The sequence below is a fragment of the Opisthorchis viverrini genome (genome assembly GCF_000715545.1).
Source record: "Opisthorchis viverrini unplaced genomic scaffold opera_v5_262, whole genome shotgun sequence".
In the NCBI taxonomy this organism is placed as follows: Eukaryota; Metazoa; Platyhelminthes; class Trematoda; order Opisthorchiida; family Opisthorchiidae; genus Opisthorchis; species Opisthorchis viverrini.
In genome coordinates, this window is record NW_008751916.1 from 238,282 (window position 1) to 251,679 (window position 13,398).

The window sequence follows — 13,398 nt, forward strand, 5'->3', positions numbered from 1 at the left end:
ACTTCAAAGGGGAAAGTCAAAAAGGTGGAGGACGTCGCCCGGAATTAAACGGCGAACCAGCCGGCCCTTGCTCCTATGGTTATCCTACATGGCTATCGAGCCACGAGGGTCCATTGATACGAAACTCTGGTAAGCAGCTAGGCCTCGCATGGAGTGGTCGCATGTTATGTTATGGATCACGTGACTTACGCCAACCGACCGTTCGCTTCAGTTTGGCTTGTGATGAATCGACTTCCCACTGAAGCCTTCAATAGGATTAGACTGAAACGCTGTGATACCTTTAGTTTCGGTAACCCCGATGTGATGTGCCGACGCGGTGTTTGTTCAAAAAGGAGCGGGAGAAAAATTTGTTAAAATGAATTCGCGTCTTCTGGAAACCAGGTTAAAACAATTCTTCAAGAAGATATCTGCAGAACAAACGTAAGATTGGCTGGCATTTCGTAAAATGCGGAGCCGCTGTAAATCAGAAGTCCGTCATTGGAACATACGAAAACAGACCGTGAAGTTAGAATTTGCCCGGAAAAACAAAAATGTACTATTTCAATACCTGAGATACCAACAAAAAGGAAACCGACTACCTTCTCCTTGAGGAACGCAAGCAAGCAACCCACGTATGGCCTAATAGTGTGGAGATTTGGCCATAAAGAATACTCAGCAGGCCTGAGTTCTGTCCCGGGAATCTCATCAAATCGAGTCTTGGCAAAGCATCAGTGCGAACGGTCTGCAGAAGACTTCGTCTTCACGGACGATTCTGTTCGTCAATCTTCACACATGGCAAACACCTGCAGCACGTTTGGGTCAGGCAAGGTCCACCCAGGGATCCTGAGAGTAACGCCGCTCACACTGGCGAAGCATTTCTTCGTTTTGTAAGTCACTGGACGAAGGCAATCTTTCTTTTGCCTGAATGGAAGTGCTTATCACGCTTATCTACAAAACAGGTGACCGCCTATAGCTCGGAATCTACAGGCCCACTAGTCTTACTGACATACCGTGAGAAGTGAAGGAACGTATTTTGAGGCGGACCGTCCTAGATGACCTTACTACCAACAACTTGGTGTCATTGGTCCAATAAGGATTCATCCCAAACAGTTCTCGCGTGACAAACAGGCGCGTATTTACGGACAGTTTAACCCATGCTAAATACAAGGAACTCATATCGCATCCCCTATTTTTCGACCTCTCAAAGGCATTCAGCCGGGTCCCACACGTCTCCCTGCTTCTTAACTTTGAGTCCCACGGGATCAATAGAGAAAATTCCCGCTGCATTTAGGCATTCCTATCAGATGGAACATTCAAAATAAAAGCAGGTTTGACTTTCACTTCTCCAGTGTCGGCCTCCAATAAGGTTCCTCAAGTGTCTGTTTTGGGACCACGGCTGTTCCTGACCTAGATCAACAGCCTTCCAGACGTCCTTTTTAATTCCTTGTCTACTACCAGCGGACAAATCGAAACCCTGGGGTTCAAATGCCAGTGCGATCCAAGTAGACTTAGACCCTGGACAGCGGTGGTGATGATGATGAAAATCGTGTCCACGTAATTTGTAGCAGACTCCGCGAATGTCTTCATCATGCGTGGAAGGAGTATACCTGAAGTCCTTACGAGGGAAGATGAGGGAATTAGGTAGCTGGCTCTCTTCAAACGTGTTCTTCTCACTTCGCCATGAATAATCTCTTGAAAATGCACTCGCCTTTCTAAAGATGATTCTGTGCACCTTTACCCGTGTTACTCACAGGGATTTCCGGACACTCTGTGGGGCCTACATCGAAGGGCATCTTGATTGTGTTGAACAAACTATCTACACAAGACCCAAGAAGGTCGTAGCCCTCATCGAACGTGTCCAACGGGCTTCTGCGAAAATAGCTGCCGACATCAATTCAGTGGACATACTGAACATGTCTCCTGGTACTTGACCTCCTTCTCCTGGAATGTCATCGCCCCTGAGGGACCCTTACAGGTTTTTCATTGTTGCTCCAGCAAAGAAACGACGGGGACACGGTGAAAATGCTTTAAGCCCAGAGTACACACTTCCGTTAAGCAAAAGGTTCTCTCGCTTCGGGTATTCGATACGTGGGATGTTCTTTGTCCGGCGAATCCTGTACCCAGTTCAAGGCACGTCCAAAAGCTGTTCATGCCGGTTGTCGCTTTGGCAAGCCTACTACCCCGCACCTATATAATGAAGAGCAGCGCTACACCCTTTTCTTGCTTGTGCCCTTCAGGTTGACTTGGGCTGCTTAACAACAGGTACAAACCCAACCCGGAAATCTTTGGCGAAAGCCTAGATCCGGCTCATTGTTTCATGAGATCCGTGGATACGTGGGCCGGCTTCCAACTGACATTAGGAGATTAATGGGTGTTGTGTTTGCTGCTGATGCAACCGGTATTTCATTCTCTGCCAAATCACTTGCGGGTTACGTTTAATTACTTGTAATTTCCAACTGTGAGCGCTGAGGCTGTTTTAGTTTCGGATTTCGCCTAATATTTTTCGCTCTAGTCAGGAAGGCCATTTTTGAGACCGCGAATGGGCCAAGTTTTGTTTGAATACTGCGTCCCTTCATGATCTCATCGTTGGTCTTTTCATACCATGCTAGGGACACCTGTGAGGAAAATATCGGTGTTTGGAAACCCGCTTGTAATGTTTCGGGGACAAATAAAGACCGGACAAATGGCTTTATCGAGGGCCTGAACTTTTGTGCGCAAACTAATCCGTTCTTTTCTATAGGACGGAATTCAGCTGCATGTTCTATGTGCCGTGGAAATACTTCTTTAGTATCTCCGTCCATCTCCATCCAAGGCAGTTAAAGCCGGCAATGTGCTTTATCATTTCAATTCCGTTTAGCGGCTGGAAAGGCAATTTACTTCAGGCAGGGATGGGGATGGGTTCACACATTTTGGTTTCCAGTTCCACGAGTTCTGCGAAGTATGTTTGATTATTCGGCACATATTGGGTTCTTCCAAGCCATCGCTCAACAGCGGTCAACCATTTAGGTTCTTGGAATTAACAGGATGACAGAACTCCTCTTCACTGCCCGTTTGTAAGGCCGGTATTTCCCAGCCTAGATCTCTGTATGAAATTTACAAGCTAGAGCCCCTCAAAACAACCATCATAGGTGTACAACGTGCATCAAAACCCAAAGCCATGTCAAAAACGCATGCACGGCAGCTAGTTTATAAGGCATATGCGGCGACAATGCATTGAAATTTCTGACGCCCTCTGGATGTCTCATTGGGAACTGGCATCCGGCAGATCATGGATCCAACCAATCAGAGCTCGCCCGGCGGTAGACTGGCAAGCAGTCCGCTCTTCAGATCAGTCACGTGCGGAATAGACCTCTTGGACCCAGTAGCGCCGAACTGTGAGTGGCAGAGATATCAGCGCGGAATTCTCGCCGTTCTTTAGGCACATCTGGACGGGTCAAAGGCAGAAAAGGACGAGGCTATTAAGTTTGTCTAGGAGCGATGCAACAGAGGGAAACAGCCGACTGTTGGACCGCCGTAATAAGCTAAGATCCATGTTCACTAGTGAACATTGATCTAAGCTTTTTTAAAGCTTTGAAAAAGCTTCGTCCGCCAGCGACGTTCAGTTGTGTTAAAGGAAACCAACAGAAAGATGTTGATGTTCCTACTTAGGTGAGATGAAGAAACCTGAGACACAACGCGAAGAAATTGTCCAAGTTCGATTGGACGCCGTGGCGCCGAAGAAACGACAGGAGAGGCCTACAGCACGAAACTGTTGACTACAGGAGTGAACTTACCGAGGAGCTCCGTGGAAAATATCTAGTTCATCAGGTTCATCCTGCGGCAATCAAGCTGGGCTGGTTAGATGTTCTCCAGTTTTACTTGACAGGCGGTTCAACAGATGTCTAACCTATTCCGCTCATCTGGTCACGGTTGTTGGGGGACTTCGTTCGCACTATGTAGCAATCACTGTTGAGGCTGAAGGTCTCCTGAAGTTATTTGTATGAGATGAGAAGGTTCACCGAAATCAACACCCGAAGCGGATTCTGATGCCACATCCAGCCAGTATGTGAGGTAATCTTGGCAGATCTGCGATATTCCACTGGATGTGATCTCTCCAATAGCCCATGTGGCCGTCTTTCGAATATCGTGTCATTGAGGGTTTTCTGGAATTTTAAAAATGTTTACTGTTAACGAGCTAATTAAGGAAGACGAAGTTTACGAGCCCACCAACATTTCCACAGCGCTCACTCAACACAAACCGACCAGTTATCTGGCGTGTGTTATCTAGTACGTCAGTTTGAGCGCTCTAGTCACCAGTTGTTATCATCATCAGAGACTAACATTGTTAACACTGGTGCTTCGCTGCCTCATGGCCAAAAAGTTCGCGTAATTATGCTTAAGAAAACGATGGGTGAGTGAGTGAGATGGTGATGGCATATTGCAAGCATTCTGTGGTGCCAGCATGTCCAGGCGCTTAGTCAAACGGGCTGGAAACGCTGGAAACACTAATGCCATCTGACATTGGCTAGCCTCCATCTTCTGCATTGTCCCAACCAAGCGTAAGAGGGGTCACGGGGACCCTATTCTGGAAGGCGAACCATTCCGATAACACCCAAGCTTTTCGTAATCTCTTTCAGACCCCTCGGCCAAGTCATACGTTGGCCACCTCGCGGTTTACGCTATTCTGAATGGGGCGCATAGGATACTACTCGTCCCAGTAGGCGGTGTCTGGACATGCGTAGAACATGGCCGAGCCATCGTGTTTGGTCGTGCTAGGTGTTTTCCGCAGTTAAAAATACCTGGTGAACAACATTAGAGGAGCTCCCCCTGATAGTTTTATTTTATTTCTGGGCCCACTTGCTTCTTAATTGCTACGAAAGGTGTGCGGGTTTTGCGTAGACCCGAAAAGCGCAATTAAAAGCAGCAGCACACGAATGCATGGTCAGTTTCCACGCTGGTGTTCAACAAGGATTAGTAGGCAGTGATCGAATCCCGCCATCGATGACTGACGGTGATGTGTTCTGTTTGGATTCGGGGCTGGTTCGTTGGTAGGCACCAGCTTGTCAAGCGATTTCCGCTGTTCTAGTACTCGGTACTGCGAAGGAGCAGCTTGTGATCGGCACACATATAAGGCAGGCGATCTACATTTTTCGTGTTAGTCGTGTCCAATCCAAGACGACCACCCAATCTGGCCTCAGCAGCGCTTAGTCTACCTACTTGGGCGTTCATGTCACCGGCAGCCACAACGGGGTCTGAGCTTTAAGCCCGTTGTTAAATAGCACCTAGAGAGTCATAAACTGTCTGTCAGATTCGGGGCTACAACCCGTTGGGGCGTAAGCCGACAATGAACTGGGTTCAGTGAACCGCACTTTCTCGATATTCCCTCATAGGCATTGCCAAACGTACCGCGCACAGGCGATTATCAACGGATATCCAGTCAAGTAGGGATGCTTACGCTTGATCGCTGAACACAATACTCATCCCGGCATATCCAACAGCAACGGCCTCTCATTGTCAGAGGTTCGCAGCCGAAAACTGGAGGCGAGGGAGGGTCACTCAGTCCAGTTACAATATCTGCGTCCTGTGTCCTTGTTTCTGACAGAGCGTGCATCAATGCAGAGGGGATCCCGCGTACAAGCAGTGTGCGAACCTTAAATGCAGCTGAGTGAACCGGCTTCGAAAACGGACTTGGTGATGTTTAGGGTTGCTACTGAGGTCGGACGTGCAGAAGCCTTAGTTGAGCGTCATGCGCGCCAATCAAACCAGTCTGGTAGTGCTTGAACCTGTGGATATAGTATTCAAATTGGGGTGGTGTAGGATAAAAGAGGGGATAAGTGAAGGTGTAAGCAGAGAGGCATGAGCAGTATCACGTCTTCGCTTACCAACCTTGTCATGTACAGGAAGTAAGGTGGCGCGGCTGGTGATATCGGATGGCATGGCAATATATTTTTTGTGACGTTCGTGGTTGGACGCTGGCAGGAATACTGTTAGGGCGCTGAGACCTAAACAGGAGAACGACTCAACCAAAACCTTTTGTCCAAAAGCCCAACTGCGAGCCTGCGGTTTGGTGCCGGTCTAACGCTGCCCCATACATGGAAGACTAAGAGGCCTCCGAGCAAGCAGATGTGAGATGTGTGTCAAGTGGGATACGAGCTCTCTTACGATTGATGGTACTGTTACACTGGGAGCCCATGCCCGCTTTCTGGCCATATTTCCTTGGACAGCATAGGATATGTCGCTTGCTGGGAACACCTCAATACGGACGGGATTGCAGTTAAAGACGATATCACTGGAATTTCGAGGGGACTTGCCTCGCCAGCGCCACCCGCCTTTTGATCTAGAGTGCACCTCTAACCTTTGCGCAACCAAGTACAACACGCAAGGCAGCAGGAAGCATGTATGAAATAGTTAGTCAGCATTGCTGTTGGATCCAGAATACAATCTGCGGGAGCTGATTCATGTTCTAGCCGTTACTGATTTAGAGTCAGGGCTTAGTCAACTCCCCGAGATGGACGAGTGGGTTGTCAACCAGGTTATAGCGCCTAACATTGCTTATGCTCTTTCAGTTTTATGAGAACACTGCCACGAAAAGGCGGTGAATAGGACTTCCTCAGCAGAGTTTACGTTGTAGCAGGTTAACTGGGGACATTCCAATGGGACGCATACGACACACTCGCCACCCCCCTATTCCTTGATGGGCACGCCAGAAAGACCGTACCAGCAGCTAGCGACTAGGATGCCGCACGCAGATCCCTCAAACACCGGATAATCGGGAGGTTGAAGAATGATAGGGAGCGTTGGTAGATTTTGAAGGTCCAGGGGCTGGGGAAGGCTTTCGTTCTAAGCAGCACTCACACCCTATTTCAGCTGGTTTGATCGACCGGTCAAAAGAAGGCAGATGTCAGTGAATCGATATGGGAAAAAGACGGAACAACAATTCACTCCATGATTTGTCGTCTTGAGCGGTGGGCTGAACAGAAAAGTTCAGCCAGCCTCCTTCAACACAACCGTTGGATGAACCAAACGGGCCCTAATGGAACACTGACACCAACCTGCCATCGGCAACCGAAATCCAGTGTGAGATATCAATCCTGAAGCACGACAAGGCACCTGGCACCTGGTCTACACTCCGCGTTCTTCAAAGAAGGTGGCGAGATCTTGGTGAACAAGCTGACGACTAGGATGACGCAGATCCCTCAAACACCGGATAATCGGGAGGTTGAAGAATGATAGGGAGCGTTGGTAGATTTTGAAGGTCCAGGGGCTGGGGAAGGCTTTCGTTCTAAGCAGCACTCACACCCTATTTCAGCTGGTTTGATCGACCGGTCAAAAGAAGGCAGATGTCAGTGAATCGATATGGGAAAAAGACGGAACAACAATTCACTCCATGATTTGTCGTCTTGAGCGGTGGGCTGAACAGAAAAGTTCAGCCAGCCTCCTTCAACACAACCGTTGGATGAACCAAACGGGCCCTAATGGAACACTGACACCAACCTGCCATCGGCAACCGAAATCCAGTGTGAGATATCAATCCTGAAGCACGACAAGGCACCTGGCACCTGGTCTACACTCCGCGTTCTTCAAAGAAGGTGGCGAGATCTTGGTGAACAATCTGACAACCTTACCACAGAGGATTTGGAACGAAAACAATACCAACCGAATGGAGTTCTTTGACCGTCATCCCAGCTTTCAGCAAGGGAGCAAGAACGTCATGTGAAAACTATCGTGATATCAGCCTGGTACCCATAGCATCTAAGGTACTCTCTGGCATTATTTTGTGCAGATTGATGGATTATCGGGAGAGACATTCGTGAAAATCAAGTTGGGTTTCGCCCTGGTCGAAGTTGTATTAGTTCTGATTAGTTCTGATTATAGTTCTGATTGTAGTGTGACAGATGAGGTGAATGCACGAATCTGCAAGGCTCGGGCCGCGTTTGCTAACTTGAGACACCTATGGCGTCAAAATTGTTTATCCCTGAATCTGAAGGGACGTGTGTATCAAGCTACAGTACGGGCTGTTTTGTTGTATGGCTGCGAGATTTGGCCTATTCGAGCAGCGGAACTGAGACGTCTTCAGGTGTTCGATAATCGTTGTCTCAGAACCATAGCTCGTGTGGGTTGGTGTCGGCGAATCCGTAATGAGGCGGTTAGAAAGCGCGTTTTCGATTGTGTAACGGGTACTTCCATTGAAGAATGTTTCCAGCACCAGAAGCTGCGTTGGTTGGGACATGTGTTAGGTATACCGAACCATAGTTTGCCGAAGAGAGTGCTGTTTTCCATGCCCAACTCAGAGTGGCGTAAACGGAGAGGTGGCCAACCTTTGACTTGGCAGAGGAGTAAGAAGGAGATCACGAAACGCTTGGGTGCTGTCGGTGCTACTCGCCTTCCAGGATAGGGACCGCGTGATCCTCACTGTGCCTGGTTGGAGACACTACAAGATATGGCTGCCAACCGATGTCAGTGGCGTTCCTGTTGTCAGTTTCTATCCAGATTGCCTGAGTGAATGTCTGGAGGTGTAGGCACCTCAGAATGATTGTGTTAAGCTAGCACTAAGTCCCTCCCCCATCCACCTTTATTCTTTTCTTTACAATAAGGCTTTCAAATAAGTCATGGTTGTACGGCAGTGAAGCGTCGGTGTTGAGCACTGATGTCATGCTGTCGATGATGATGACGATGTTGACTGGTCGAGGATGCATCGACCATATCTTTACCTTGCGACAAATTCATGAACAGCGCTACTCCAGACGTCCCACGTTGGTCGTTTTTCTTGATCTGAAATATACTTTTGACCGGGAGAGACTTTGGGAGTACCTAGCGATCCAAGGTTCCCCCCAAGGTGATATCCCCTATGAGGGCTTTGTATGAGAGCTCCTGTGGGCGCTTACGGGTACACGACAAGACTTCGCCTGAGTTCCTCACGTCCAGTGTTCTAAGACAAGGCTGCCTTCTCTCACCTTCCCTCTTCAACTTCGTTACCGATGTGCTGCTTGAAATTTCTCTACCTGCTTCCGAAACCTCAGTGGTCGAAATGCTTCCGGGACGTTCCATCGGAAACATTAAATATGCGGACGATATTGCTGTCCTTGGTTCAGATCCCTCAAAAATGCGAAACATTTTCAATAACCTAAATAATTCTGCCGCATGGGTTTCACGCCCACGAATTGTAGTGTTGTAAAGTATTCAAATCATTGGTTGTATCCGGTGGGAACATCGGGTTAATAATGCTCAAGTACGCTAGATGGTTTTAGGAATAAGGAACTCTCCGACGATAGGTGAATTGCTCACGCTTCACTGGTTACGCTGGTTAGGACATGTACTCTGTATGCCAGAAGACCGTCTGCCTCGCTTCATCCAAATCGTCACTGCCACAACAGCATTGGTTTACTGTGAGACGTTTCCGAGAACGAGTTAGGACAGAGTCCGGGTTATCGAGGATAAACAGCATTCTACTTATCTATCAACAAGCATCGATGAGCTGAAATGTACCTACAAAGGTTCAATATGAGTACATAGGGTAAGTATAATAATAAACACACAAACATCATCGATACTGTTAAACTGTGGTAGTTATTCGAATATAGTGATTGGCATGGTTCTTGCTGACTTACGATGGCCTGAAGGGAAACAAACCGCCAGGCGTGCGAGCACCATGGCACCACGGCAGGCTCGAATTGTGGCTCTCCACCGGTGGCTGATTGCCACGTGGTCCAAATGGGTCCACGGATGATTTGCAGTTGGTGACCGCTAGGGTACGCGGCGCGAACACTGACGTTGAAAGTTCGCACTTGCCAGAAACAGCTGATGATCAACACACAACTGAAGGAGTCGGACTCCGTTGTCTGTGTGGCATGCATAGACTCCGAATCGGCCACCCGAATGTGATTCCATGAGGCTGAGACAACCTACTTAAGCATTCATATAGGGGCGAGGTGGCTTAGTGGTTAGAGTGCAAATTCACCGACCGGAAGGTCCATGGTTCGAACCTGACCTCTGCCTCTCGTTTTCCATGTCTAGGCTTGGACAACCTGGCAGAATCCGAGCCCCCGTGCTTCCTTCTGATTGTATTACAGTTAGGCACCGAAAGGGTGGTACATCTAAATGCATTTATATCGCCCGCAAGGATCGAAATATTGGTGCTTTTTGATTGACGAATAAACCGGGGTAGCTCTCTGTATAAAGTATCCTCAGCATCAGAACTGCAGTCCATTGGGACATAAGTCGACACTACAAACAGGCGCCGCTTTTTATGCATAGAGGCATTGAGGTTGATTGAACCGGATAACTGGACGGCGCAAAGACGACTGTTCACTGGGATCCAATCCAGCAAAGCGCGTTTAGCTCTGGGGCTGAGTGCAACTCCCACGCCATACATTCCATGAGTTATAACTTCTGGGTCACCGGACACACGGAAGGAGAAACGTGAAAGGGCTGAGTTCATCCTTGACGTTCTGGAATGCATAACCGCGTTTGGGTCTTGTATTTGAGGGAGTTTAAGATTTCAGCGAGCATTGCCTGTTTGCCAATTTAAACGAGAGTACGGATGTTAAAAGCTACTTTATGGAAAGGATTTCGTGGATTTAGAAGGGTGTTATTTTTTTATTGTTAGTAGTCAGTGAGAAGCCCTTGGGTCAGATAACTGACGGTTAAATGACCCAGCGACGTTTACTTGTGTGGTGGGAAGGGATTGGGGAGGGACATCGGTGGGCACCGACCTGCACGGCAAATGATATTTCGCAGCTACCCAGGCCAAGGAAGGGGTTTCGATTGAGGTCTCCACCTTGAGCCTTTGGCTCAAATGTCTAACTCACTGGGATATGTAGGGTTTTGTTCGGGGACCCTGTCCCTGGTCTCTGTCTCAGAAACCTGACCCACGAGGCAGCGGACAGTAGGGTTATCTTTGGTGACTCTTCCCCTAGCCAATGACTTGTCTAACCTTCTAGGGTGCAGAGGGTCGGCCTAACCCGGGAACGCAGGGAATAAGGCATTACTGTCTCATTCCTGATGCGGCTGCGCACAGCAGTTGCCTTTTGGCAGCACCGTACTCTTTGGTTTCAAAAGTAAATCGACCGTATTGGATGATGCGTCGGCGGTCACGGCCAACCGTTGGGTGATTGGAGTGTGCGGTTTTTAGGGTACGCTATTCCTGTGTGCCTGACTGACGCGCCCAAGATCTTCACTGAGGTAGTCATCAAGTTGGGGGTATACGACAGAACGGAAACGAAACTTTGAAACAAAAGAAGTGGCAGCAGTAGTGTAGAGAGCTTAGTCTGTCTGCTTAAACGCAACTTCTGGAAGAGCAAGCGGAATGTCAACCAAGGCGTTGACGTGTCGTGACAAGGCTGTCTAAACCTATACATCATGTCGGAGTTTGATGTATACAGTGGGATGACTGAAGACCAGATACAAAACGAGGCGTTAACATGGATCATCGCCGTTGTTACTGAGTTCGAGGCATTGGCATTTTGAGCGGCTCAACTTATCATCATTGTCTCGTCACAACCTCAGAATTCATCAAGACCGGTATGTGAATGGGTTACGATAATGCCCTCTGAGAGATGGTGTGCTTCATCATCACATTGACGGCATTGGTACTAGAAAACTTTTGTTTCGCCGCCAAGGTTCGTACGTGCCACGTTATCTACCATGTTTGATATGCTTGTACATTTGTCTCTAGATAGACCTCTTACCGTGTGTAAAGCCCGTCTCAGGAGAGAACATCTGTGTTAACTCTTGAAGCCTCCATCATCGTATTGACTCGCTCAGAAACGAACACCTCTGATCCATTGCATACAGCGGTCCTTCCAGAAGACTGACTGCCAACGAAAATCTTGTTTTACAGCATCAGCCGTCTCAGAACTCAACTTGGGTATAATGCGTTTAGTTGCATTCCTAATTGAAACCGAGATAAATGAATGAATTTGACACCTTGCTTTAGGAAAGTTGTTTGTCCGGTGGACATATACAGTGGTCGTTTTGCGACTACGGAGTGGTCTATCAAAAGGTGCCACTTTGCAGTTAGATTTCATTGGGGAATTCGCTTCGATGATGAGTGATCCTATGGAGGGAACTCATTTGGGAATAGTCGTGTTTAGTTAGATATAAGCTTAGGTATTCAACTAACCGTCCTCTTCTTTCACTACAGGTCCCAAGAAGCATTCGGTTGAATGGATCCTGTTGAAGTATTTGATCATCTGATTATGTAAGCTGTGGATAAAGTCTTCAATTTTGGTCAGATTTCGGAAAGAGAACTGTGGTAATACCAATACAACACCTAAACGATGGGAACATTTACTGAACCGGATTCTTGAGACCTTGAATGAAGCCTTAAGAGACCGTGTTGTATTCATCAGTAAAGTCACCGTTCCGATGGGCAACAAGGTACCCAATTCTTTTTTGATCCTACGCACAATGTTATTAGGTTGAGTTTCCAGCCATTGGTTTGAAACTCAACAGCGATTTGGCGAATGTACAAGTAACCAGAGGACCACCTAGTGGAACAGAAGCTGGGAAAACCTTCCGCGAGTTTTGGGGCAGTAAGGCTGAATTGCGCCGGATTTACGGTGACCTTGAGGAGTGTGTCGTATGGTCCCCGGAATCTGACGTTGTTAAACAGATTGTCGACTATGTTCTTCAGACGTGAGTTACCCTTTTACCGTTCCTTGTATATTCTATTTACCCAACTATCCGATTCGTCCATCAACCATGCTCATACTCTCTCCCATATAAGTTCATGCATATCCCCGGACGTATTCCGAGTTCACATCGCTTCATATCACGTTGTACTTGTTCCATTCCCCATTGTATAGTCCGTAAAAGTCCATTTGATGTACTCCTTGGTTTTCGTGCGCTTGGTGCACTTGGCTGGATCGAGACCTTATCGGTGGTTGGTGGGAATTTTGCGTTCCACCACTTTTTACGATCTTCCGTATTGTGCTGCACTTGGTAAAGACCCAAGTCCATGGTTATCGCATACGGCCAAAAGAGGAGTATACACGAACGAGAGTCCTTTGTACGCTACCCACCTACTGAATATCTTCTTCAATCTAACTTTATTTGGAAAGCCCGTGGCCACTCTATTTGAACAATTTGCTAATGACAGTGGTCGATTATTTGACCATTATGCATGGTCTCTTCGGTGGTACAGCGAAATGCAGACTTTCAAGTGGGTCACCCGAGTTCATACGGGTGAGTTTCAGCATGCGATCGGCCTTGTTAGGACGGCATAAGCACAGTTATGCAGACAACACAGGTAACGTGTTCCAATTCATCGTTTCAAGCTCAAGTTTATGCTTGGAATTACTGGCGGTGTTGAGGCAGTCTATCAGTTTGTTTCACTGGTTTATCTCACTGATTGTAAAGAACTGCACGTGCTTTCTTTCGTCTTTCATTAAAGTGCGGACCGATCAAGAAAACTCCTCAACCATATTTCGACATTGTAAT

The 13,398-nt window shown here is 47.7% G+C and overlaps 2 protein-coding genes across 2 annotated transcripts in view; one reads left to right on the plus strand and one right to left on the minus strand.

The window, feature by feature from the left end:
• Positions 1-11,513: 11,513 nt before the first annotated feature.
• Positions 11,514-13,398, plus strand: part of T265_09158 (hypothetical protein) — a gene marked incomplete at both ends in the record, with an annotated part of 68,290 nt that continues 66,405 nt past the window's right edge. Inside the window, 2 exons of the mRNA XM_009175164.1 lie at positions 11,514-11,576; positions 12,377-12,594. Coding sequence (XP_009173428.1) covers positions 11,514-11,576; positions 12,377-12,594 — 281 coding nt within the window. The remainder of the gene's footprint in view (positions 11,577-12,376; positions 12,595-13,398) is intronic.
• Positions 12,655-12,918, minus strand: T265_09159 (hypothetical protein; the record flags this gene model as incomplete). The annotated part of the gene is made up of 1 exon (XM_009175165.1): positions 12,655-12,918. One exon carries the CDS (start codon positions 12,916-12,918, stop codon positions 12,655-12,657), a length of 264 nt encoding a protein of 87 aa, XP_009173429.1.